This window comes from Garra rufa, chromosome 8, assembly GCF_049309525.1.
Source record: "Garra rufa chromosome 8, GarRuf1.0, whole genome shotgun sequence".
Taxonomy (NCBI): domain Eukaryota; kingdom Metazoa; phylum Chordata; class Actinopteri; order Cypriniformes; family Cyprinidae; genus Garra; species Garra rufa.
In genome coordinates, this window is record NC_133368.1 from 11,732,366 (window position 1) to 11,759,308 (window position 26,943).

General features: G+C 39.2%; 1 protein-coding gene across 1 annotated transcript; it reads right to left on the minus strand.

Annotated features, from left to right (window-relative positions):
• Positions 1–243: 243 nt before the first annotated feature.
• tnfsf11 (TNF superfamily member 11) lies at positions 244–13,590 on the minus strand. The gene is made up of 4 exons (XM_073846042.1): positions 13,388–13,590; positions 9,155–9,190; positions 4,244–4,379; positions 244–4,047 (listed from the first exon to the last, which is right to left on the minus strand). Exons 1-4 carry the CDS (start codon positions 13,571–13,573, stop codon positions 3,623–3,625), a joined length of 783 nt encoding a protein of 260 aa, XP_073702143.1. The 5' UTR covers positions 13,574–13,590; the 3' UTR covers positions 244–3,622.
• Between the last annotated feature and the right edge of the window lie 13,353 nt (positions 13,591–26,943).

The following is a 26,943-nucleotide window of genomic DNA, read 5'->3' on the forward strand; positions in this document are numbered from 1 at the left end:
TAGTGTATTTCACCCGTTTTCTTGACAATACCACAAAGAAAGGAAAGACCAAACATTTACTTTAGCTGTCACATCCAGAGAGGAGCCAGTTAACGCTGGGAACTGCCTGGACTTTTTCTTTCTCCAGGCAATAATAAAAATGTGTAACGCATATGTAAACAATGAATGCCAAGGAGGTGGAAAACCGTATCAAAAGTATTTTTCATTAACAAATTGGCATTTTATTTAGAAAAGTATCTTTATTAGGCAGAATAGTATAAATAAACATAATAAAACAAAACTTTTGCTAACATATGAAAAACAAAATATTAGACTTTAAGGCTGCAAACCTTTTAAGGCTTGCTTCGGGTTGGGAACAATATATTCTGCTGTCCACAAACATTTGCACACAGAATTGTCAAACGAATTTTACTTAAATACAAAGTTTCTTAGTGAGAAACTAATCCATTTATGCTTTAAACAGGAGCCCTGTGCCTGGGACAAAAGCGCATGAATAACTGACCTAAAGTCAATGCCCTTAATCCAAAACCTCTTGCAGAATGGAATAAAGGCAATTATATACACTGTACAAAACTGTACAAAAGACAGAACATTTGACAAACATTCCATCATCATAGAAAATAAATAAATACACTTAGTGCATTAAAAAAAAAAAAATTAAATTAGAGCGTACCAAACTCAGTTTGGTTCTGCACATCGCTTCTCACACTGAGTCAAAGACAGTCCAGCTGCCTTGCTTTTTGTTGAATGTTTGTATACGTTTTGTTCAAGAAATTTGATTTTAACACCATTACAAAAACCAAAGGGCAGCTCTAAATGTCCAACAGTGAAATTCATCCATCAGTAAAATATTATGTTCTTGATAAGAAGTGTCTATCCACTAGTTTCAATTGACAGATTGGGCATGATCATTTTTACAAAATTCAATTAACCATGCTTGTTAGTAGGGCTGGGTAAAAAAAAGAGATTCTCGTTTTTACGAAAACGATACCGATTCTGAAATCCTAATAATTGATTAGTCTAGCCTGTTTCCATTTAGCGCCTCTCATCCAGTAAATCGCAATAAGCTTTGTGCTTTGTTACTTTTGGTATGAAACAAAATCTCGGATTTTAAATTCTGTCCGTTTTATTACAGTATTATTACAATATTATTTGGTGCTGTTTAAAGTGGAGCGACAGATCAAGAGTTCAAGATAAGCGGCACGTAAACAGATCATCTCCTCCGCTTTAAAACTAGTTTTAGCACAAAATAAACATGAATGAACATCTGAAGGCATGTTAAAAGAAAGAGTACAACTTACCAAAGTCCATATCCTGTCTTATGTAACCGTTTAATCAGTGTTTAAACCGCATTAATCAATATAACCAGGGGTGCATATAAGTGGTCCGCAGGTCCGCATGCGCGACCAAAATAAGAAAATGCGCTGTGTAAATAAGTTCAGAGCGTGCATTTGCGTAACGACATGGCTGACAGCTGTTAATACACAAATACCATTTTAGATCGGCAAACTGTAATACTGACTGTATAAACAGCATAATTATAGGCTATTCGCTGCCGTTTACAAAGTACAATGCAAAAATGTGACATTTAATTCACTGGGCACTCTTCAATCAGAAGCGCTAAACCCAGGAGCGCGTATACTTCACTAGGCGTGTTTCCATTACAGATTTGCGCAAAAATTTGGCGATATTTTATAAATGTTGATTAAAAAGTATTGCAAAATGATGGCTTTTCTATTAACCGATGTTATGCGACTAAAACGTAATTTATAACTTATCTAAAATAAGTTATTGTCACTGATTTTTGTGGCATTTTGCTAGTAGCTGCGTTTCCATTACCCCTAAATTGCGCAAATTGAAATTGCGAATTGAAAATACACCTAATGGAAACACGTCAATTGCGCAAAAACTCCCATGTATCGCAAAAAAGTTTTTACGCTTGCATAAGGTGATTTTTCAGGCAATTCGAAAAAGAAATATTTCGCAAATCAGCAATAGAAACATTTTTTTTTTTCGCATTTACAAGTCACATTCGATCAAATATAGCCAAAATCACACAAACAATTTATAAATAAATAAGGTTAATGGAAACGCCGTCATTTCGCAATACTTTTTGATAAACATTTATAAAATAGCGCCAGAATTTGCGCAAATCTTTAATGGAAACGTAGCTACTGACGCTCCTTACTGATGCATATACCAACTTGCCGGCAACCCGCCGAAATAAAAGCTTGCTAATTTATGTTTGGAAATTCATATAAAAAAGTAAATATTAACATTTTAGTTTTAAGTTTGCTATTAAATCATTTTATTTTTATTTAATAAACCCTTTTAATTATAAAACAATAGTATTATCACACTTTATTATTTTATTATCACTATTATTAATTTACTTTTTTAGAGTTATATTTAATGGCTCACACTATGTGCAGCGCGAGGATCAAACCAAATCTCCAGGTACTCTTATGATAACCAGGCTAAAACTTATGTGCACCCTTGAATATAACCAACCCAATATCACGGTAACTCGTACATATTTTATGAGGTGTATAATTTCTACGATGTTTACTAGATTGTACTAGTTCCCCAATTCGCATGAATCGTATTTTCGTAAGAATTACCTACCTCTAACCCCGCCCCCAAATCTACCCATAACTGGAGTCATACGAGTGAGGTTGTACGAATTAACCACCTCATAAAATACGTACGAATTGGTAGTGAGATAGCATTGTTATACAATGCTTGTAAACAATGTGACATAACGTCACATTTACACATTTTCAATCGGAATCGGCCGCTTGTAAATAGAAATCGAATCGAATTGTGAAATTTGTGTCAATACCCAGCCCTACTTGTTAGAATGAAACATGGTATTAAGACTGTTTTCTTTTGTTTTATATCTTGATCCAATGGAAGTTTGGGTGCAAACTAGGGATCCGCTAATATGTCGTCTTTTATTACTGTCTTAAGGCTGATACTTTTTGGTACTCACCACTAACAATAAGCCCCTATGGCTTTTAAGCTTTTATACAACACTTCAATGAACTAGAAGTTCCCACTGAGTATGTTTCGAACTAAATTCGAGCCCTTAATTCATACATTTTTCCTCTGTTGTGAATGTTGCAGCAGACTACTGCGATTTGGCGTACTTTACTCGAACTGTCCCGCATCTCTCCACCACTGTGATTGACTGCATGGTTATTGGTATTGGAGCATTTTAAGAGTACAGGTACCAGTATTGGACTGATCCCTATTGCCATTAGGGGTGCTGCTAGCATTTCTGGGCCCCAGTTTTTGCCTCTGGTCAGGGCCCTTGAAATAGTCCTAACCCGCACCCCTTTACAGCGGCCCTTATTGCCAGTATTGGTAGTTAACTATGAAAAAAAACATGGACAGAGGCCTGAGTCCATTCTTGGTCTTCTAGTGCTGGTATTTAAGAGCTTCAATGGCACAACTGAGAAGTGTTCAAAGTTATAATGTGCTCTTAAAAGTCATCTATACTGAATAAAAATTCAAAAGTCAGTGATCAAAAACAAGTGCTCAGTGGTTCATGGTCACTTTCAAAAAGTTCGTAAGGTTGCAAAATGTGCATAAACATGTTCAGTAGCAAAAACGATGCAAATCAATCGCTTATCTTAAATGCGCCAAAATACGTCCCTTCAGCTGCTGGGTCTAGCAGCCACGCATTAGATACGCGGACAAAAAGACCATCGCCCTTACTCAACAGGATGCCTCTGCCCTGCTCCACGCAGTACATGTTGTAGTCCGAGATGTTCCACTGCAGCGTGCCTCCGCTTTTCGTAAGGGAAATAGGTGTAATGACAGACTGCGTATGCTTCTCGTGATAAATGTATTGAAACAACTGTACATTGCTGACGTCCTCTCTGCTTGAGTCGTGCTCCTTAGCATATCGAAAGCAGGTCTTGGCATACACATAGTAATAGCCAGTTTCGTCCACTAGAAGTCGTCCGTCATGGTATTTCATCTTCTTCAAATTCGGCCCTTGAAAATCATCCCAAAGGATTATGGTCAAATCATTTCGATCTTCTGCACAAAGCAAAAGTAACACGGTCAGAACAAACATGTTTGATAAAAATATGGTTATATATTACATTAAGATCACTTCAATTCACTTTAGTTTTTTGACACAAGCTATAAAACTACAATTTGAAAGTCAATCGAAGTCAAAAGACATTTCCGGCAAACGTGTCATGTGATTCTGAAATAAACAGCATATGCTTACTGGCTGAAAAATTGATGGGCGTCTTGATAGGAAGGTGAGCCGATGGCATTCGTAAGTCCTTTTTTGTTCGACATCTTTCCTTCTTTTCCTTCAATCCTTTGAGTGGATCGGCTATTAAGGTTTCACTGTGCATTTCCTAAAAAAGAACAACCAAACACATTACTGATTGATCTTCACAATGCAGATTTTTATGATCATGATCATCTCCAATAAGAAAACAAATACACTTACAGACTAAAAATAGATATTTAATGTAATAATTGTAGATATTTCATGTAGAGGATTTTTTTTTTTTTACCAATGATATGGTGTAAATTGAAACCAGCCAAGCTAGTTTGGAAATGGTGTAAAGGTAAGCATTGATTCCTCATATATGACTAGTACTGCACAGTATTTCTTTGACAATGTTTATCACCAACATTTATTCTGGCTCACTCTTTCACAATACTGATAATATTCAAAGAAGAAGTAGGAAACACTCCGTGTCTTGACCTCATGGTGACATTGTTTTCCTTATTTCAGAAAAGCAATCATTAAGGAAAACGCAAATGTCATCTAAAATGTATGTCCTGAGCTGAAATGTGTAATTTCTGTCACTAAAAACTGCAAAAGGGTTCAAACACTTCCACTGATCGGACACATAGTTCTGTTCTCAAAGTCGATGTTGTAGCATCAGGCTGGTTGGGATGAAAATCGCTCTTCGACACATTTTCATGGGTACAAAACATTTCGGAATCTATGTGAATGGGAATTTTGCATAAGGATGAAAGTTTTACCAATTCAGATTTCGCATCTGGTTCAGTTGGTAATGCGAATGTCTCAAATGCACTGCTTTGTTAAAAACTAATTTCTGTTTGGGCTACACTAGAAAGCAAGAATCTTGGAGGAAATATTTTAACATTACACACTTTAACTCAACGTTCTATAAAGGAATACCATGAATGATAGGGAAGAGGAAGACCATGTTGAAATAGGCCACAACCAGCCTATAAATGTGTCAGACTGTTCCTTTCTACAGTTACACCTGCTCAGGTATGACTGAAATGCTTTCAATGCCTCAAGGGACTTTAGTAAGGATGTAACGGTGAGGACATTTTTTCACCAGTTTGTTAGCTTACAACTACACCTGTTACCTTAGGGTAGAGACCTGCAACCCAACGCAACAGAGTGCGGCACGGGACGAAACTTGATGGGCAAGTGCGAGTGCGGGCGGGTAGAGACTCGTGTGTGTGCGGGATGCCGGAAAATAAAATGATTTGCGGGACTCCCGCAAAATAGAAATATCTAAACATAAAATATCTAAAAACAAAAAATTGTTATTCACCTATTGCACAAAAGCTGCAAGAACAACATAAATATGATTAGTAAGTGAGAATAGGCAGTTTCGATTTAAAGCTTGTTTGCAGCGTGAGGAATGTAGCCATCTGCTGATTTCTGGAACGCATCGCCAATCTGTGCTGTTCAAGTTAAAATCCACTCACTGCTCAAAAGTTTTGCACAGTGCTGAATATTGCGTGCTTACGAATTACAACACACAAAGTGTAGACATTTATGAAAGGCTAATCGTGCATAATATCAATTGTGTTATAAGAGCTTTATGAGATCGTGTATGTACTGAGATGTCAGCTTTAAAGGAGCTTTGTTTGTGAATGTTGATGCTTAGCCTAAATAACAAATATTTTATCCAGAGCATTTATGCTGGGGTCTAGTGGAACTTACGAGATGTTACAGAACTTTTTCATGTAAATTCAACCGTTGTACTGAAAAAATCTCTATAGGTTAATTTTATGCGGGCTTTTGCGGGCGGGAGCGGGACGAGATAACATTTATTTCCGCGGGAGCGGGCGGGCGCGGGACACAATCTTGCGTGAGCGGGACTGAAAAATCCGTCCCGCGCAGGTCTCTACCTTAGGGGGTTGTTGGGTGTGGGTTAGGGTTAGGATGCTTTCGCTTTCAAAGTTGCGATCTTGGTGTCACTTTTTACAGGTTTTACACCTCTCACTTTCCAATACTAAATATTGGCATACACCACATGCTGTACTGTATATCAACTAATAAACTCAGAAAGTTAAGCAAACGCTGTGGGATGAACTAAATAAAAAAGCGTCTAGTTTAATGTCAAAGACAACAGCAAAGACAACAGGCTTTTTTTTAATGAAAACAAAAAGAAAATTAGAACTAAATTGGCTGTCGGTGATGGTGCTTGCATGTTTTTTGCTGAGAAAACCAACATGCTCATCTTCTCTGGTTTAAGAAGTGATCTTTTACTTTACTTTTACATTTCTCTTGAAAACCAAAGCCTTTGCCTGTCATCGTCTCCACAGTATTTGCGTCATTTTTGCCACACGCACCTTTGCGCTCGTATCCATGTTTTTACTAGTGTAAGAGCGGGTGCAGCCATTTGCAAATTTTATGGGTCTGGCTTCTGGTCTCATCCACATCCAACTATTTTTAGTTGTACAAAACAGCTTGTTTTGCTGCTTGATATTACAAATTGGTGTCTTACCATATATTTTAATGTATTATCTTAATTATGAACACAGTAGTTTGTACGACAAACGATTTTACCATTTATGTTGTTATTCTTCTCATTATTTTCCTATAGCAGCTAATGAACCGGAAGTCTCGCCTATAGGCTTACTTCTGCGTTAAAGAAAAATGTGGATACACCTGACGTGCTTGATGTGATCAGTGAAATATGACTCCTGCTGCACTGTTCTGCGGCTCTGCAGCGCACCCTGTATGGAGCAGAGCAAACGCTTTCAGTTTACTGTTTACAACTGAGCGGGCGCGGTCAGCACCGATAGATGGCGCCATTGCGCTCCGGGCGTCCCGAGTTCGAATCCCGGCTTGTAGTTAGTTTTAGTTTCCTGATCTCGTCATCCTCTCTCTCCCACTTGGCTTTCTGTCATTACTCTACTTTCCTATTAAAATAAAGGCATAAAAACTGCAAAAATGAATCCTTAAAGCAAGGCTATTTGTAAATGGTATGGTTCTGGCTTCTGATCTCATCTGCATCCTACTTTTAGCTGTACTTCTAAAAATAACAGCTCGTTTTGCTGCTTGATATTGCAAATTGGTGTGTCTTACCATATTATTTTAATGTTTTTTCTTAATGATTAACACACTATTTTGTAGTGCAAACAGTTTTACCATTTACCGCACGTTGTTTTTCTTCTTGTTATTTCCCTATATCGGCTAATGACCTGGAAGTCTCGCCCATAGTCTTACTTCCACATTGAAGAATAAGGTGGATAAAAAAGTAAAACAATAGTGGGAGTGGTACCGCAGTGGGCAAGTAGTGTATTCGGTGTACAGCCAAACACAGTAATACCGCTATCAGCGACTACCGCAGCCTAGTCTTTAGAAAAAAAAAAGAAAAAAAAAAAAACTCAGACAGAATCAAATGTCTGCTAATGTGCAAGGTGTCTTCAAAATCGAGCCAACAATCCAGAAAGACCAGCAAATCTGGAACACAGTGAATACTTGAATACACTTCCTTCAACTGTGTGAAATCTAGTCTGATTTGTGGGTGAATATGTCATCATTTTATATATCATACCACAAAGAGATTTATATAAGTAGTAGCAGGTTATGGCCCGACTAAAAGATATATTTATGAAATATGAAGAAAATATCTCAACATTAGGTTTTTTATGTCCTAGACTAGGATTGAATAGCAAACAAACATAATAATTAGGGCTTTCAAGTGCAGAGTTCTGGATGTTGTTCGGTGCTCTGACCTTCTTAAGAATTTTGGTAGACCGCAAACAAAGTAGGCCAGCACTTACAAGCTCTCAACTTAGATTGCATTTGAGCAACAGTAACAAGCCATGACACAAGATATATTTAAACACTTTCTCAGGTTTACATTTCCTCAGAAATAAGTTGTCCCAGGGTAATGATAAAAACAGTCGATTTCTCATGGACTGGTAAAGCAAAAAGTGCTTCATAAAGCCCAGAAGAATAGAACTTCTATACAGCATTATAGCCATAATATAACAACACAACCTAAAAAAAGACTGTGTGTACAGGAAATACTCATGCATGTATGAACAAACACACTTTATCTCTCTTCTGATCGCTCCTCACAGATTCTGATATTAATTGAGACAAATTGATTGCTCAACTGCGGCCAAATGTCTTTTCCAAACCCTACAATTACACTATATAATATGAGGAAAGCACAAGGAGGCCTGCATCCATACGGACCATATATAGATGTTTAAGTAAGTCATTTATAACTATCGAGCCAGTAGCCATGAGACATGGTTAAACATCCAAAATGAGTTCCTGACAAAAAACAGTTCCAGGGGCTTGACCTTTTTACAAGCGACTGAACCATCATGGTTAAGGAAATGTTTTACAGCAGCCAAGGTATTATGGCATGTTTATTCTGGCGTCTTTAAACAAAATATGTGAAAATACCAATGCAAAGCCTATGTTTAACAATGGGACTTTCGCATCATTAATGCACAAAGCACATTCTGTCAGCCCAATAAACACTACTTGCAGCAGGTCACTGTTTCGGAACGTCCTTGTTTGTGCTAATAGGAGGAAATGCTTTGCTATAAGCACAGGAAATGTCTATAACGCTAATGAAGAATTTCATTTTTTTTTTTTGGCAGACTATCACACATCATGCAGCTTAGAAGCATCTCTTCACATCTTGGATGAGTGTCAACTGTTTTAATCATCATTAAACAGCAACAATCAATCAAAAAGCATAACCTAAAGCCTAAGGATTTAATGTGTATTTCAATTGCATTTAATTTCTTTCAAAAGATTCCTAAACGGACCGTGTTGTGTAAACTGAAGAAAAGAACTGCAAACTGATGCTGTTTCTGAGTCTGAGCCAAAGTGCACAAACATGAAAAACACAGACTCATCTTTTGAAGTTTATTAGCTCACCTCATTAGGACTCTGCTGGGCTGAGGCAAGGTCGACCTGTAAAACACAACAAACACAGTTCGGTTACACAACTGCATCCAGCAGGTACCACTGCACACTGCATGCTTTTAATGAACTAACGGGAAGGCAGGCTTGCTTTCATTAAGAAATTAAACTCTGCTTGACATGCTCAGAGAACAAAAGTGATGTAAGATATACAGTGGGTACGGAAAGTATTCAGACCCCCTTAAATGTTTCACTCTTTGTTATATTGCAGCCATTTGCTGAAATCATTTAAGTTCATTTTTTTCCCTCATTAATGTACACACAGCACCCCATATTGACAGAAAAACACAGAATTGTTGACATTTTTGCAGATTTATTGAAAAAGAAAAACTGAAATATCACATGGTCCTAAGTATTCAGACCCTTTGCTGTGACACTCATATATTTAACTCAGGTGCTGTCCATTTCTTCTGATCATCCTTGAGATGGTTCTACACCTTCATTTGAGTCCAGCTGTGTTTGATTATACTGATTGGACTTGATTAGGAAAGCCACACACCTGTCTATATAAGACCTTACAGCTCACAGTGCATGTCAGAGCAAATGAGAATCATGAGGTCAAAGGAACTGCCTGAAGAGCTCAGAGACAGAATTGTGGCAAGGCACAGATCTGGCCAAGGTTACAAAAAAATTCTACTGCACTTAAGGTTCCTAAGAGCACAGTGGCCTCCATAATCCTTAAATGGAAGACGTTTGGGACGACCAGAACCCTTCCTAGAGCTGGCCGTCCGGCCAAACTGAGCTATCGGGGGAGAAGAGCCTTGGTGAGAGAGGTAAAGAAGAACCCAAAGATCACTGTGGCTGAGCTCCAGAGATGCAGTCGGGAGATGGGAGAAAGTTGTAGAAAGTCAACCATCACTGCAGCCCTCCACCAGTCGGGGCTTTATGGCAGAGTGGCCCGACGGAAGCCTCTCCTCAGTGCAAGACACATGAAAGCCCGCATGGAGTTTGCTAAAAAAGACCTGAAGGACTCCAAGATGGTGAGAAATAAGATTCTCTGGTCTGATGAGACCAAGATAGAACTTTTTGGCCTAAACTCTAAACGGTATGTGTGGAGAAAACCAGGCACTGCTCATCACCTGTCCAATACAGTCCCAGCAGTGAAGCATGGTGGTGGCAGCATCATGCTGTGGGGGTGTTTTTCAGCTGCAGGGACAGGACGACTGGTTGCAATCGAGGGAAAGATGAATGCGGCACAAGTACAGGGATATCCTGGACGAAAACCTTCTTCAGAGTGCTCAGGACCTCAGACTGGGCCGAGGGTTTACCTTCCAACAAGACAATGACCCTAAGCACACAGCTAAAAGAACGAAGGAGTGGCTTCACAACAACTCCGTGACTGTTCTTGAATGGCCCAGCCAGAGCCCTGACTTAAACCCAATTGAGCATGTCTGGAGCGACCTAAAAATGTCCACCAACGTTTACCATCCAACCTGACAGAACTGGAGAGGATCTGGAGGAATGGCAGAGGATCCCCAAATCCAGGTGTGAAAAACTTGTTGCATCTTTCCCAAAAAGACTCATGGCTGTATTAGATCAAAAGGGTGCTTCTACTAAATACTGAGCAAAGGGTCTGAATATTTAGGACCATGTGATATTTCAGTTTTTCTTTTTTAATAAATCTGCAAAAATGTCAACAATTCTGTGTTTTTCTGTCAATATGGGGTGCTGTGTGTACATTAATGAGGAAAAAAATTAACTTAAATGATTTCAGCAAATGGCTGCAATATAACAAAGAGTGAAACATTTAAGGGGGTCTGAATACTTTCTGTACCCACTGTACATTTAAATCCAATTTGGTGAGAACTAATGTGTTTAGCAAGGTAAAACATCCTGATTATTCTCCTCAGCTATGTCCTGACCAATGCACTCCTTCAGCATGGGTGGTAAATCAGAATTATATTATCAAATAGGGTTTAAATGAGGTGCATATTATACAATGTAAACAGTAGACCTGAATCTGCACCTGCAGAATGCTTCAAAAAGTCTTCCGCAAAATTGGAGTGCTTGCCATACCTAAGATTCTACAAATTGTCCAGCACTACTGCTTTTGTTCATTGCACATTTCTAATAATAATAATAACAACATTCTATTTTCTATCAATTTATATCTATTTTTTTATCAATAAGAGTCTCAGATCTTGCATTTTACCTTGAGTGTAGAAAATGCAAAAACGTATTTCCATTTGGGTCTAATTTACGAAGAGGAACACTGTCAAGTATGTTGAAGCACAAACAAGTTTTTCTTCTATCATTACATCAGCCACATCTTTGGAAATGAAATAAACTGTTCTCACAGGTCTTGGATTAAGATCACTGTTTAAACTAGGGCGTAAACACCTATCTGAAACTATGAACGGTGCAGGTGCTCGGTTACAAGGTAATTTGACACACCACAAAATCTGAAAATCCGAAACTGTCTGTTACTGAAAGTAACACCAGATGGAATGCTGACAGACAGAATGAGAAAGGCATGCAGTGTGTGATGTTATTCCCATTTTCTCTGATCTGCTTTTGATATATATGTGCTATAAATGGAATGAGAAGAAGCTTTTCGCAAAAGCATTTCATTATCATATATGGTTTGGTTCGGTTGTGGATTGTCCCTGCATGCATTTCTGAGGATAACAAGAATCATGAGCCAAATACAACTGACATTCATCTTTTTTCCTTCTTGCATCTGTTTCTCTGGCCCTCCACCAGCACACAAGAAGCCTCCGACATACACCGCTGCGTTTGGGCCAAAGCCTCACAAAACAAGATGTCATAATATTCTCCACAGCATTCAAACTACAGGAGAGAGAGAGCTGGGCATGACAACATGCGAGAGCTGTTTCTCAGCAGCTCTGCCAAACATATAAGTATCAGACCACCAGATGAGCAAATGAAGTCAGAGGGAATGTTTTGGAGAATCAGGGTGAAAGGGCAAACTTGACATGACCAGCAAACAAACTTCCCAAAGTGGGAAAATAAGTCTTTTTACTTTAGCAACTACACTTCTACAAGCTGTGCTTTTGAATTTAGGAAACTATGTTCAATACCGTTTCAAAGCATCTTAGGATGCAGCTCATGAAGTTCAGAGCGAACAGAGCAGGAATCTAGACAAAGAAGAAACTTAGATTTGTTCAACATGTTTTGGGCACAACATAATTCCCATTTATGTTATTTTATAGCTCTGCTGACTTTAATTTTATACCAATATACTCAAAAAGTATTGATAGACACGTCTAGCTTTATTGACTGACACTGTATATCTTTATATCACTTGTGGGAGACCCTCAACAAAAAGTTTCCAGATTTTTGGAAAACGCAGAAAAAGGAAACCAGTGCTAGACCAACAACACATTCACGACGATCAGCATTGCCAAAAACCAACATTTCCTGCGTCAGCAATAGGATTATAAGGTTATTCCCAGGACAAAACTAGTGTACAACACTAAAATATTAAACATTTAATAACCAGCAAACTGAACTACAGTAGCGTACACATAAAAGACAACTCCTATATCTCACGTTAATACATTTGTGAGATGATATTAGTAGCAGTAATGTCTAACTAAAGAAAAAATAAGATTTTTTAAAACACGTTTATGATGTTTCTTGTCGCCTGCAAGGACACGGACTTTTTCTTAATAAACCAGAATTGAAAAACATAAATGGAAATCAAAAGTTTTCGCATTTATTTATTTATTTATTTTAAATCAAAAGCTATTGGAGCGACGTTTCAGTGATGACAGAATGTAAAATATTCTGTTGAAGGTGCGACTAAACTGGACGGACCAAATTCACACCTTTTAAAAAGTCAAATACGTTTTACCTCCAACAGTCGTGCAGCTTGTAAACTATAGAAAAAGTTGTTTTTGAAATTACGTTCAAAACCCACTTGCCACATAAAGCACTGAGTGGGCACGAGGCGCTTCTTCAAATGCGCGCTCCTTCAGAAGTTCAAACGCGGCGCGTCTCACACGCTCTGAACCGTCCTGCAGCGCTTGACATTCAGAGTTTACAGCAGGTTAAACGAAACCAGGCCTCAGAAACTGCTGAAACGCAAGTAAAACTTTAAAATTCATGCACCTAAATTGTGACAATGCCTGTAAGTTTGTTATAATAAATGAGTTTGTTAAGTAAGTGGGGTTGTTTTTCCCCGGGTGCGTTCTGTCTGTCTTTGTTTCCTTAAGAGTTTCTTACCTCTCGGAGATAACCGGTTAAGTGCAACAAAATCGCCACACTCGACGTGACCTGCAGCAGTCCCATGACAGCGAGCGTGCCGAATATGAGCGCTCTGTGCGTGGAGCCCGTGTGTGGAGCGCGCGTCGGACCCTCTTCCATATCGATATGATTCCGCAGGTACGCGCGATAATCATTAGCTGCCATGAGCGCTCGATCGCGGCACAGATCCTCTCTCAGTGGGAGGACTCGACAAATGATCAACGATTCATATAAACATGTGGGTGGGCAATGCTGTTGGCTTCGGAGGCAGCCAATCAGATAATAGACACAGATGATCTCGCTTTTTCATGTTTACTTTTTTCTCTTTTTCTCTTCTTTTTGCGTAAATTCAGTCAAGTGCAGGTTGCTGTAGTCGCAAGAGATTACCAAATGAGGAGTACGCTAACCTGGAGATGCACGTGTCTCTTACTTTCTACTTCTAAATGCTTTAAATAAATCAAGGTATTTGTTATTATTAACTATAACTATATTTCTTCGCCACATAGTACCACACAAACCGCAATGAGATTAGACTGACAACTTCCTAAAACCGGTAAGATTAACATGACAAGTGCATAATAATAAACCACTTGTACTTTAAACCCACTGTAATAGAACTGTGTTGATAATGACTATTACTTCCTGGAGTGATGTAATATTGTTGGCTCCTGTCTGTTGTAATACTGAGACCACACAAGACTGTGGCTGTGCTCATGTGCTACCTAACTAGACAGCATTTATGGGTGTCATACCTAGAGATTATTTTGATCAGTTTGGGCATCAAATCTAGTGAGCAGCCTATGTAGACACAGTTTTTGACATTAAGCTGCCTACCTAGACAGCATTTTTGGTGTAATACCTAGTGAACTGCCTACCTAGACAGCATTTTTGGTGTAATACCTAGTGAGCTGCCTACCTAGACAGCATTTATAATGTAATGCTTAGTGCACTGCCTACCTAGACACCACGTTTGGTGTAATTCCTAGGGATTATTTTGATCATCAAATCTACTGAGCAACCTATGTAGACACCAGTTTTTGACATTAGGCTTCCTACCTAGACAGCATTTTTGGTGTATTGCCTAGTGCGCTGCATACCCAGACAACATTTTTTGAAGTAATGTCTAGTGCGCTGCCTGCCTAAACAGCATTTTTTATTAAATATCTAGTGCACTGCCTACCTAGACAGCATTTTTGATTAAATACCTAGTGTACAGAGCTGCCTGATGCTGCTCTGTCTAGGTTGCCAGCTCACTGGGTATTTCATCAGGCAGTGAACTGCCTACGTAGAAAGCATTTTTGGTGAAATACCTAGTGAGTTGCCTACATAGACAGCATTTTTGATGAAATACCTAGTGCACTGCCTAACTAGACAGTATTTTTGGTGTAATACCTAATAAGCTGCCTACATAGACAGCATTCTTTATATAATGCCTAGTGAGCAGCCTACCTAGACAGCGTTTTTGGTGTAATACCCAGTGAGCTGCATACCTAGACAGCATTTTTGATTAAATACCTAGTGCACCATTTTTTGAGAGCTGCCTACCTAGACAGCATTTTTAATTAAATACCTAGTGCAGCATTTTTTGGAGAGCTGCCTGCCTAGACAGCATTTTTGGTAAAATACCTAGTGCACTGCCTAACTAGACAGCATTTTTTGGTGTAATACCTAGTGAGCTGCCTACATAGACAGCATTTTTTATGTAATGCCTAGTGAGCAGCCTACCTAGATAGCATTTCTGGAGTAATACCTAGGGAGCTGCGTACATAGACAGCATTTTTATATAATACCTAGTGAGCAGCCTACCTAGACAGCACTTTTGGTGTAATACCTAGTGAGTTGCCTACCTAGACAGCATTTTTTTATTAAATACCTAGTGCAACATTTTTGGAGAGCTGCCTGCCTAGACAGCATTTTTGGTAAAATACATAGTGCACTGCCTAACTAGACAGCATTTTTTTGGTGTAATACCTAGTGAGCTGCCTACATAGACAGCATTTTTTTATGTAATGCCTAGTGTGCAGCCTACCTAGATAGCATTTTTTGGAGTAATACCTAGGGAGCACTTTTGGTGTAATACCTAGTGAGTTGCCTACCTAGACAGCATTTTTGGTTAAAAACCTAGTGCAGCATTTTTGGAGACTTCCCTACTTAGACAGCATTTTTGGTAAAATACCTAGTGCACTGCCTAACTAGACAGCATTGTTTGGTGTAATACCTAATGAGCTGCCTACATAGACAGCATTTTTTATGTAATGCCTAGTGAGCAGCCTACCTAGATAGCATTTTTGGAGTAATACCTGGGGAGCTTCCTAGATAGACAGCATTTTTATATAATGCCTAGTGAGCAGCCTACCTAGACAGCATTTTTGGTGTAATACCTAGTGAGCTGCCTACCTAGACAGCATTTTTTGGTTAAAAACCTAGTGCAGCATTTTTGGTAAAATACCTGGTGCACTGCCTACCTCGATAGCATTTTTGGAGTAATACCTAGGGAGCTGCCTACATAAACAGCACTTTTTATGTAATGCCTAGTGAGCAGCCTACCTAGATAGCATTTTTGGTGTAATACCTAGGGAGCTTCCTACATTTTTATATAATGACTAGTGAGCAGCCTACCTAGACAGCATTTTTGGTGTAATACCTAGTGAGCTGCCTACCTAGAAAGCATTTTTGATGAAATACCCAATGAGTTGCCTACCTAGACAGCATTTTTGATGAAATACCCAGTGAGTTGCCTACCTAGACAGCATTTTTGCTGCCTGATGCTGCTCTTCAAAAATGCTGTCTAGGTTGCCAGCTCACTGGGTATTTCATCAAAAATGCTTAGATAGCATTTTTTTGGTGTAATACCTAATGAGCTGCCTACATAGACAGCATTTTTATATAATGCCTAGTGAGCATCCTACCTAGATAGCATTTTTGGAGTAATACCTAGTGAGGTGCCTACATAGACACCATTTTTTATGCAATGTCTAGTGAGCAGCCTACCTAGATAGCATTTTTGATGAAATACCCAGTGAGCTGCATACCTAGACAGCATTTTTGATTAAATACCCAGTGAGTTGCCAACCTAGACAGCATTTTCGATTAAATACATAGTGCAGCATTTTTGGAGAGCTGCCTGCCTAGATAGCATTTTTGGTAAAATACCTAGTGCACTGCCTAACTAGACAGCATTTATTGGTGTAATACCTAGTGAGCTGCCTACATAGACAGCATTTTTTATGTAATGCCTAGTGAGCAGCCTACCTAGATAGCATTTTTGGAGTAATACCTAGGGATCTTCCTACATAGACAGCATTTTTTATGTAATGCCCAGTGAGTCGCCTACCTAGACAGCATTTTTGTTGTAATACCTAGTGAGCTGCCTACCTAGAAAGCATTTTTGATTAAATACCCAGTGAGCTGCCTACCTAGACAGCATTTTTGATGAAATACCCAGTGAGCTGCCTACCTAGACAGCATTTTTGATTAAAAACCTAGTGCAACATTTTTGGAGACTTCCCTACTTAGACAGCATTTTTGGTAAAATACCTAGTGCACTGCCTAACTTGACAGCATTTATTGGTGTAATACCTAATGAGCTGCCTACATAGACAGCATTTTTAATATAATACCTAGTGAGCAGCCTACATAGACAGCGTTTTTAGTGTAATACCTAGTGAGCTGCCTACCCAGACAACATTTTTTGATGTAATGCCTAGTGCGCTGCCTACCTAGACAACATTTTTGTTGTATGACCTAGTGCACTGCCTACATAGACAGCATTTTTGCTTCAATACCATAACTGAGGTGCTCTTGAGCAAGGCACAGAACCCCCAATTGCTCCCCGGGCACTGGAGCAATGGCTGCCCACTTCTCACTGCTGTGTGTATGTGCACTTGGATGGGTTAAATGCAGAGCACTAATTTCGAGTATGAAATGAGCTGTCTACATAGACAACGTTTTTGTGCATCATATCTAGTGAGCTGCCCACCTAGACAGTATAGGTGTCGATGCAGACACCTGTTTTGGGAGTCGTGCCAAGAGAGCTGCCTCTCCTAGATAACAATTTTTGGGCATCATATTGTGTAAATACCAGTTTTGGACATATATTGAGCTACCTAACAAAACAGTGTGTTTTGGGCATCATGCCAAGTGAGCTGTTTACCATTTTTGGATGTCATACTAATTGAGCCACCCAGGTAGAAGAAACAAAACAAAACAAAACAAATGAGCTGCCTACCTGTGGTATCACAAGCACATTCCAAACATCCTAAGAAGGAAGCTCACTAGCTTCTGAAACAGCAGCGAAAAGTTAATAGTAATTAATACTGTTAAAAACAGATGTTTTTGTTCCTACACAATCTATACCGTATTGAACGACTCAACATTCACAGTCCACAAACAGATTTTCCAAATAACACCCACTTTTCAGATCAGCATCCATGATATTCTTGAAGAGAATCAATGAGTCACAGAGTGTTTATCTGAACTTATAAACACACTAAGATTCCTCTTGTTATTGCCAAGCTGAAGCGATGTTAAAAAAGAACAGAGCTTCATAAACAAAAGTGCCTTTTGATGTTGACGCAATTACAATTCCCAGCAGAAAACCTGTTTCAAAACAGTTATTTTAGGCAGCTGCAGAGATAACGCAAGTTATCTTCGAAATAGAATCGGCAAATGTCAACAGGGTTTGTGCGCTTGGCTTTTCCTCCATTCATCCAGCCTCCAGTGCTGAAAGCCTGCAATACTCCACCATTATATCAGCCTTTTTTCAGAACCACAATTATTACTCTGGTTGCAAATAGCACCACGTTGGAGTTTGTGTGACTGCGTACTGTAACTCGCGTCCGCTCGTCGTGTTTTGGCAACGAGGATTTCTGTGGATGACGATCGGGTCACCTGCATTCTCCTCCCAAAATTAGGGCAAGGCCAGACAAGCTCAAGCACTCTCAGTAACCTTATGAACTTGGCTGCCCTCGCAGGGACCGCTATCCCGCAGCACGCCACGTTCGCTCGAGAGTCATTAATATACCGTGAGAACCCTCGTCTTGCCGTGGGTTTCTCGTGCCTTCAGCTATTTTCCACAGAATGCAGGCGCTGCGGCAGGAAGGTTTGGGTGGTATTTATACCCTTTTGTTTTGCCATGTGAGCTGTTCTTGCCCAAGCCAGAAGGTAGTTGAATACGCCGAACCCAGCACTCCATCAGAATATGACAGACGGCCAAAACCAGGCAGTGTTGAGAGCAAAGCAGCCGAAACCACTAGCAGGCACTTTCCTCAGTGCTGAGCAGGCCCCGGGAGCGTATTATTAGCTCTCCTGTAAGCGTGGTACTGTACACACAGGATGAGCGAGAGCACCACGCCAGAATCCTTCCCATGTTTCGCAGACTGTGGAGTCACCGTGAGGATGTTTTTTTCTGGCTGCAGACTCCATGTGGCTACGCTAAAGTGTCTCAGGCCGACCACTTTCTTTGCATAAACTTCACAATATTTCAGCACTCAAGGAGAGGCAGGAAGTTCGATTTGAAATATTAGCGTCACCGCAGAGCCTTGCTCGTGGGATTTTGTATCCCGTGGAACTTTTCATTGTCCTTTTAGCCTGCGGGATTACATATTCATAGCTCTTACAGTGCTTAATAACACAGAAACAGCGCTGCGGTCATCGCTCATATTAATCTGCGATCAGTGTCAAAGCTGCATACGCACAGAATTAAGAAGTCGCCATGTTCCAGACTTCAGAAATGGGACATGAAAGAGTGCAGTGTTGTCCTTTCCCTCTCCGCCACATCCTGTGTGGTAAGTCATCCCAGAGCACACAAAGAACACCCGCCTCTTCCTCTTTTCTCCTTCCTCGCTCTCTCTTTTATACACCATAACAGAAGAGGTCTTGAAAAGGGCACTTAAACTCTGCTTTATGTCTGTCGGTCTTGGCACTTTATACTCAGCCCAACGACGATCATTGCAAAACAACCGATATGGTGACAGATATGTTGGCACACCCACAAGGACCTTTGATGCACAATGCACAGAATCTTGGCAAGAGCTCCAAAAGTCATGCATTCTAACTGGCTGGCACTGTGGAGGATTCACCGGTTCAGTCTGTCAGTGAAATCAAAATTGTGTCCTAAGAAGATACCCAAAACAGTTACGCTTGGAGATTGGTCCCCTCATGTGTCGGTCAGACAGCCACTTCCTGTCTAAGTAGGCGGTTCTTGGCCGAGCAAAAGTGCAAAGTGGACTAGACTTTATGTTGGTAATAAAAAAATGTGGCTATGCGAAGACTGAATGTGGTTTTGACCAAGCACTGATTTGGAAACATCACTTGCGAAAGAAATGTGCCAAAAATATTCAGGCTTAATACATATATTCAGTTTCACTTTATGAGTAGTTTCACTAGTTGGAATACAATGTAGATTATTAGAGCATGCGTCAATGGTTTGACAGACAAAGACTGGTGCCATGCCAGAGGAATCACTCTAGTCTGGGGATTATAATGTCTAATTGCTTCTAGTATTTCTAGGAACTGTTGTGAATCTTGTGCCAGTCAAGTTTACCATTATGAAGGGGGGAAATGGCCAGCTTAGCCTCTTATTTTGATATGTGATCTATTGTTATGGTTAGAGGGCAGCTTATAAAAATACTTGGCTTTATTACAGTAGAGCTTTCAAAGATCTGCCTGGGGTCATAGTCTACATTATACTTTTCAGTGAACATTGGGACCCAGTGTTTTATCATTTAGGAAAAATAAATGGACCATAAAGCAAACAGCTGGAAAGAGAATGCCGTTTCAATATCCTGTTCCATAATGCATCTCGATCGTATCAGATATCCCACACTTGCTTGGTTCCAAAACCTAGTGAACTGGCAACAGAGGCAGCATTTTATCCTGAAAGGTCCTCTACTACTACAAACAACAGATTCTCAAATGGGTCACTTGTGAGGTTTCAAGATGCTGACAAGGAAGGCAGCTTCCTATGTAGGCAGTAGACGGCGAGGCAGCACAATAGGTTTTGGTGCAGCGCTAATTTAATTCAGGTGGTGCTTGCTGCATCACCATGGGGCGCTGATTTTAAGATGAACAGTGTGGAATAGGGCAGCGGTAGACCATTACAGCTAAACCGTCAGTTAGAGGCTGCCCAGTCTCTTATTATCCCAAGATAAATTGCAACTGGCTCCTTAGCGAGTGCACAGCCGCATCCACGACATGCAGCATGTCACCAGATTAGCGCCGCCTCCCTGCCTCTTCCTGCACTCCCCACAAGCAGCTTCCTGCTTGTTTTTCCGTTAGTTAAGGCCTAATTCGAGTAGCCACAGCGCTGCCCATTTAAAGCCGCTGACAGTTTTTCCCAGCCTGCGTCTCTGGAGCTTTCCAGTTGGCAAAGAGTTCCTGGCCTACTGACCAAGGTATTACCGCTGTGAAGATGGTACAGCTCACAGCTGCCGCATAATGTGTCACTGGTTATTTACTCGAATTGTTGCAGACATGATTCATCCGCGGTGATTAAGAACACCCCATTCATTAGAAAATCCCCCAAAAGTAATCCGTACCGTTTCCATGTCAATACGGAGGTACTTGTCCTTTGGTATCATGCCTGGGATGGCTACAGGAAAGTTGATGTCATGGAAGGGCATAGGCGATTGTTTTTCATATTATGACATGTCTGAGTCAGGAATGACTTCGTCAGGAGGCAGGAAGCAGCAGGATCAAAGCAACGGTGTTATGATATGTCAGGCTGATGTAAGTCCGGTGTGTACGGCAACTCTAGGGTTGCCTCGTCTCACCCATACGTGATTAATGTGTTTTCAGCCACTTGAGTAAAAACATGTTCAGCCATGGGAAACACTGAGTCCTCTCCACAGAAGCAAGGGGTCACTTTCTCATGTAAACCCTCGGTAAACACTGATATTTTGAAATGACTCAGCTGCTCCTCCAGTGAACGAGGGGTCTTGAAGACCTCTTGAAGCTGACGCTCTCCTACCGTGGGATGATTCCATGGTAAACAGGGCCAACCTCACTAGCTCAGAGCTGTGGGAGAGCCCTGTACCACCCACCCGAGAGTTTCAGCCCACAAACACAACAGAAACCACTGCCATGTGCGTCGTCGTGTTGTCTGAGACGTCCTGGTTACGGCCACTCGATACTCCTTGCTGTGAGGTAAAACAATGGCTTGTGGTCACGAATGGAAATGAACTGCTAATAGATTCAGAGAAATTGGCACGTGGTGTTCGCTCACAGCCGTCCAGCCGAGTCACCGACTCCCGCCCGCTCCTTTTCGTGAAAGGTGCTGGGTGACGACCGTATTGTGATGGTCAAATGTCACCTGGTTCATGTTCTGAAAGGTCGAAATAAATAGGGTGGTTGTTGGAATCTCCTCAAGACTTTGCTATCTATCTTTCCCGCCAACCTTTAACTAATATGAAGGACGCCACAGCTATGGCGTGACCTTATTTGTGGCAGCTATTGTATTTACGTCTAAATGAAATGTAGTGTACCATGAGAAATAGCAGTGTTTATATCCTTTACGAACAGAGGAAATGAATCCGAAAGACTTTGTACACCCAGCTGTCATCAGAATGTTGGCGATAAATCACGGCAGCTTGACCGTCGCATTGGGCTGCGTGCTAATCAGCGCATAGCCAAATGTGATTTGTCATAATCCATTAAGAAAACATACATCTGGTGCTGCTAGTGATGCAAACTGAACACGTTCCAAGCGTATGTGGTTAAGCAAAGTTTTATTTTGAACAAAACATTCATTAAGTCTCTTATTGAGGAGACAAAATAGAAACCAGTGAGGATGAGGTAGGTGGAGATTATTTACCATATGTCATGCATTTCAGAGCCGCTTCTCCTCCACAATGGATTCACCCAGCAACACAGTCGTTGTGTTAGGGTTGGGAAGGAAGTGATATCATTGCCTGAATCATGGCAGACCCGAAGGGGGGATTCCAGTCGAAGACTAAGCCTGTCTGATGTCAGACCACACCAGTTGGGACGGGAGGCAAACCTAATAAAGTCAATGGGTCTCTGCTTGTGTTGGCTGAGGGCTGATGAGAGCCACCTTGTGTAATGGTGCGAGGGCTGGGCGTGGATGACACCACCGAGAGCTTTCATCAGCGAGTTAATGGGCGATTCATTCAATCTACTCTATTGTAAAACTTGCTGCCTTTTGGAATTCTTTCGCCAGCATGTCATTACAAAGCCTGAAATTACCGTGAACCTCATCGGCATTTAACAAACAGCTAATTTGTTGCTCCTGCGCTGGAGGATAGCACATTTTTCAGCTTAAGTTACAGTAAGGAGTGGCTGTAAAACCTGAAAAACAATACTTGACAGCTTTTGCCTAAATAGATATCATCATACATTTTTTTTTATTCCTCTAGATGCCAGTTTATAATGTCAGGAAAGACTTATTGACCTTTCTCCTCCTTTTCACTAACCCTAAAAATTAAATGGTCAGTTTTTTGCTGCTACTATGCAAACACCTTATTCATACGCAGACTGAAATGCAACTCCACTTCACTTGCAAGCTGTGGCCCGCGAGTTTGAAAAGCTGATATGCACTAAATTGAGCTGCTTAAACCGATAAGATCAAGGTCTGACAGATTTTTTGACACGTTAAGGGTCGTGCACACAGAGCACGTTTTTGCATTCCACTGCGCAGCTTGTGCAAGTACTAGATGAACTTGTCTGATTTTTGCACTCTCTACATCCCATGCACGACCGTTTTTATGTCTGTATGTCATGTGTGATTGATTAAGTACAAATAAAAATCCACTAGGTACCCGACAGCGAATGTTCTCGGAATTTTTACATTCTGGCTAGGTTCTCTAAAAGTTAAAACCAAAAATTTTGAACAGAACATTCAGCATTTTTTTTTTTTTTCAATTTTAATAAATGTTCTCAAATTGTTAACACAATTTATACATCTATTCACATTCATGCAACATTTTTTTTTTCTAAAATGTTTTAGTTGGACATCCAACTTTATTTTATTTTTTTAGACGTAACTATTTATTATACATAAATATAAACCTACAGCAACCCGTTAAAAATAAAAGTTTGGTTTAACTTGAACAAATTGTGACAGAATTATATTACTTAATGTATCGATAATACTACTTTGCACAATTTGTCAATAAAATGCCCTTTAAATTATTAAAAGGTCGCAATCTTGATTCAAACACCCACGCGATCTTATTTCTAAAGGACAACAATTCCCCTGTGTCCATTAAATATTTGATCAAATCATACACTCATTCAAATCTGTGTTTGCGCTGCCGCTGACAGTTACCATGTTTAGATAAGAAACACCGTAACTACTTTTGTATCCTGTAATGTTTGCAAAATAACAAAATAAAACGTTTCCTTAATGGTAATGCAAAACCATGAAAAAACGTTTTTTAAAACATTTTAAATGTTCGAAGAATTAACTATGAGTGATTACTTCCACATTTAGCCTCAATGGCCACTTTCAGAGCGTACACGGAATGTAATAGATTTTGCCAAATTTTGGATGAATAAATTAAAAGTAGGTCAGGACACTTGCATCAAAACGTGATATAGACAAGCCTCTGTGAATATTAAGCCGCAAAAATGCTATTTAAAAATGAATCTGCATTTTTCTATGTGAATGAATGCCGCAGACGTGTGGTTTCATTTACAGCATCTGAAGCTACAAAATATGAGTACATGAATACAAAAATAATCTCTAGAACTATTCTGAAAGTCACTTTGACCACAATTTAGCATTTTTTTATTTTTAGAAAAACTTAAATCATATCATACATAAATAGAAACCTACAGCAAACCGTCAAAATAAAAGTTTGGTTTAATTTTAACAAATTGTGACAGAATTATATTACTTAATGTAGATAGTACTACTTAGAGTTGCACAATTAATCATTAAAAGGTCGCAATCTTGATTCAAACACCCACGCAATCACATTTCTAAATGACGATTCCCTGTGTCTATTAAATCTTTAATAAAATTTTACCAGAACATTCAACTCTAAGTTTGCGCTGCCGCTGAAACAGAGAGCAGACTGTTACCATGTTTAGATACAGCTTCACAAACAATCTGCTATCCAGCATTATTTCTCTTTTATAGTCATTCAAATTATCACAGAAATACTGGTATTAAAGGTCATAGTTGAGAAATAAACATTGATGTCTATGATAGCGATCAAAATAGAGCATGTCATCTTTTGAAAGTACTTGGTGCTTCAAATAACGTTTATGTTGATTGCATTGTTCGCCACTAGGTGGCAACAAATAACTAATAATTTTTTTTTCATTGAATCATTCACTCAAGAGATTTGTTCAAAAAAGCTGATTCATCCAGTAATGAAACAAGTATTTATGATTGAGTCATTTAATTATTCATTAAAACCACTTTTTCATAATTTTATTTGTGTATTAAATATATATAAATTGCAGCAATTAATATTTTGTCACGCATTATTTTGTTTAGTTCAGAATTGTGGGAGAATTGCGATCACTGTTTGAGACAAAAAAAAAACAAAAAAAAAAAACCCAACATGATTCTTAATTTATCCAGAATCGTGCAGCACTACTACTACTACTACTAATACAATTATTAATAAAACATAATTTAAGGAATATTCATCATTTTTTAAAATATTTAGTTAAAGCTGCAGTCCATAACTTTTGGTGCTCTAGTGGTTAATAAACAGAACTACATGCATCTTGAGGAAGAACACATACATTTTGTAAATTGTGAACAAAAAAAAATGTATGGACTGCAGCTTTTAAAAGAAAAAAAAAAAAAGAAAAAAAAAGGAACAAATAAAATAAATAATTTTTTTAAATAAAATCACTTGTGATTAGTGTTTTCACCATTGCAACTTATACGTACATAAATAATTAAATATTCAATAAATGCTTGTGATTATTAAAATTTAATGACACCATTAAAAATGGAAACCAGAAAATTTATGGAAAACAGAATTTGGTAAAAACAAAACAGATTTTGAGAAAAAAAAAATCATAGGGCTTTTTTAAGAAATTACTGTTCAATTGTGTATCTTTAATGATTTTGATTAATTTGACATGCTTTTTGATTCATATTTTTTTAATATAACCATTAAAACAGAGTCTTAAAAATTAAACCCCAAAAAAAATAAAAAAAAATAAATAGTGCAATTTGGGAGAAAATTAAATGGATTTCATAGGGCCCTACACTTCTGGTGCAGCACAAGAATTAAGCACAAAATCTTGAAGATTCCCACAACCAGAAAAAGCAGTATTGTGTTTTCTACTGTTATGTTACTATATTATAATTAGTTGTGATCAACTGTTATTAACAGCAGAAATTACATTTCAGCAGAAATGCGTAGGAAGTTGTCGCCCATGGTTGGACCATAAACAAAAGTGTCTGACATCTGAAGCTTACGGAAATATGGGATGAGATGTCTTTTCAGCTTAGTTAAATTAATCACTCTTTTTACAAATAAGGAAGTTCTGAAAGTTATGTTTCCATGGCACAACAACATTGATTATCTTAATCAAGAATCAGAAATGTGAGAGTAAATAAGCAGACACCACGATTCAAATGAAAAAGCTTTATTACCCACAGCTTTTTACAGTGTACAGGTGTAGTGCATTAAGCTTAATGTGTAAACTACTCAGCAACTTCACTGGGGGGGGGGGGGGGGGGGACAAGTAGTGTTTTCACCATTGCAACTTATACGTACATAACTTATTAAATATCTTATTTGGCAATATTATACAAATGGGCAGGAAGAAAATAGAGAAGTCAGTGTGTTATCATTTGCCCACTACACTATGAGACAGCATGGAGGAACACTGCACAAGTAACAAAATATTCATCTGTTTAGTATAGCGTGTACTCGGCATTATACTTTCAACACAAAATAGCAATAGATCCTTTGTGAAAGAGAGGAAGGTACACAGAAATTAGGTTAAGAGTAAGAACACAAGGGCAGAACATCTACAGCATTAATGTTTACAAGAACTGCAAGAGCACAGATGCATATACAATCCCACTGAAAATGAGGCTGAAAATTGTGCCAACTCCTTCTCAAATGTACAGGATTTAGCTTTCTTCGCTTCTCCCACGTTACCGTTTAGGTGATACTGCTATCGTATGAAAATGTCCAACACAGTGTATGGCAGGTTTTTAAAACATCTCAAAAGAATGTAAACAAATACTGTGTGAGTGCAGATCCAAACATATTTGGCAGCGCTGATGTAACGCAACAGCATGAAAACAGAAATGCATTTTTTTTTTTTTTCATAGTAGCAGGTAGTGTGAGCATATATGGCGTCGGCCCCATGCACAAGATCGTGAATCAGCACTGAAAAGTACGTCCATGCACACGCAAAGAGAGAAATACATGAAGCATGGGCTGAAAGCGCGTCATGCGTGTTACAGCAAAGAAACCACAAGATACAACAATCTTTACAACTCGGATTGCCTCAGTAATGTTTCTCTTATCAACCAATCGCACTGTAACCGTATCTGAGCGAGATAAAGTTTAAAAGGATGAAAATAACACTTA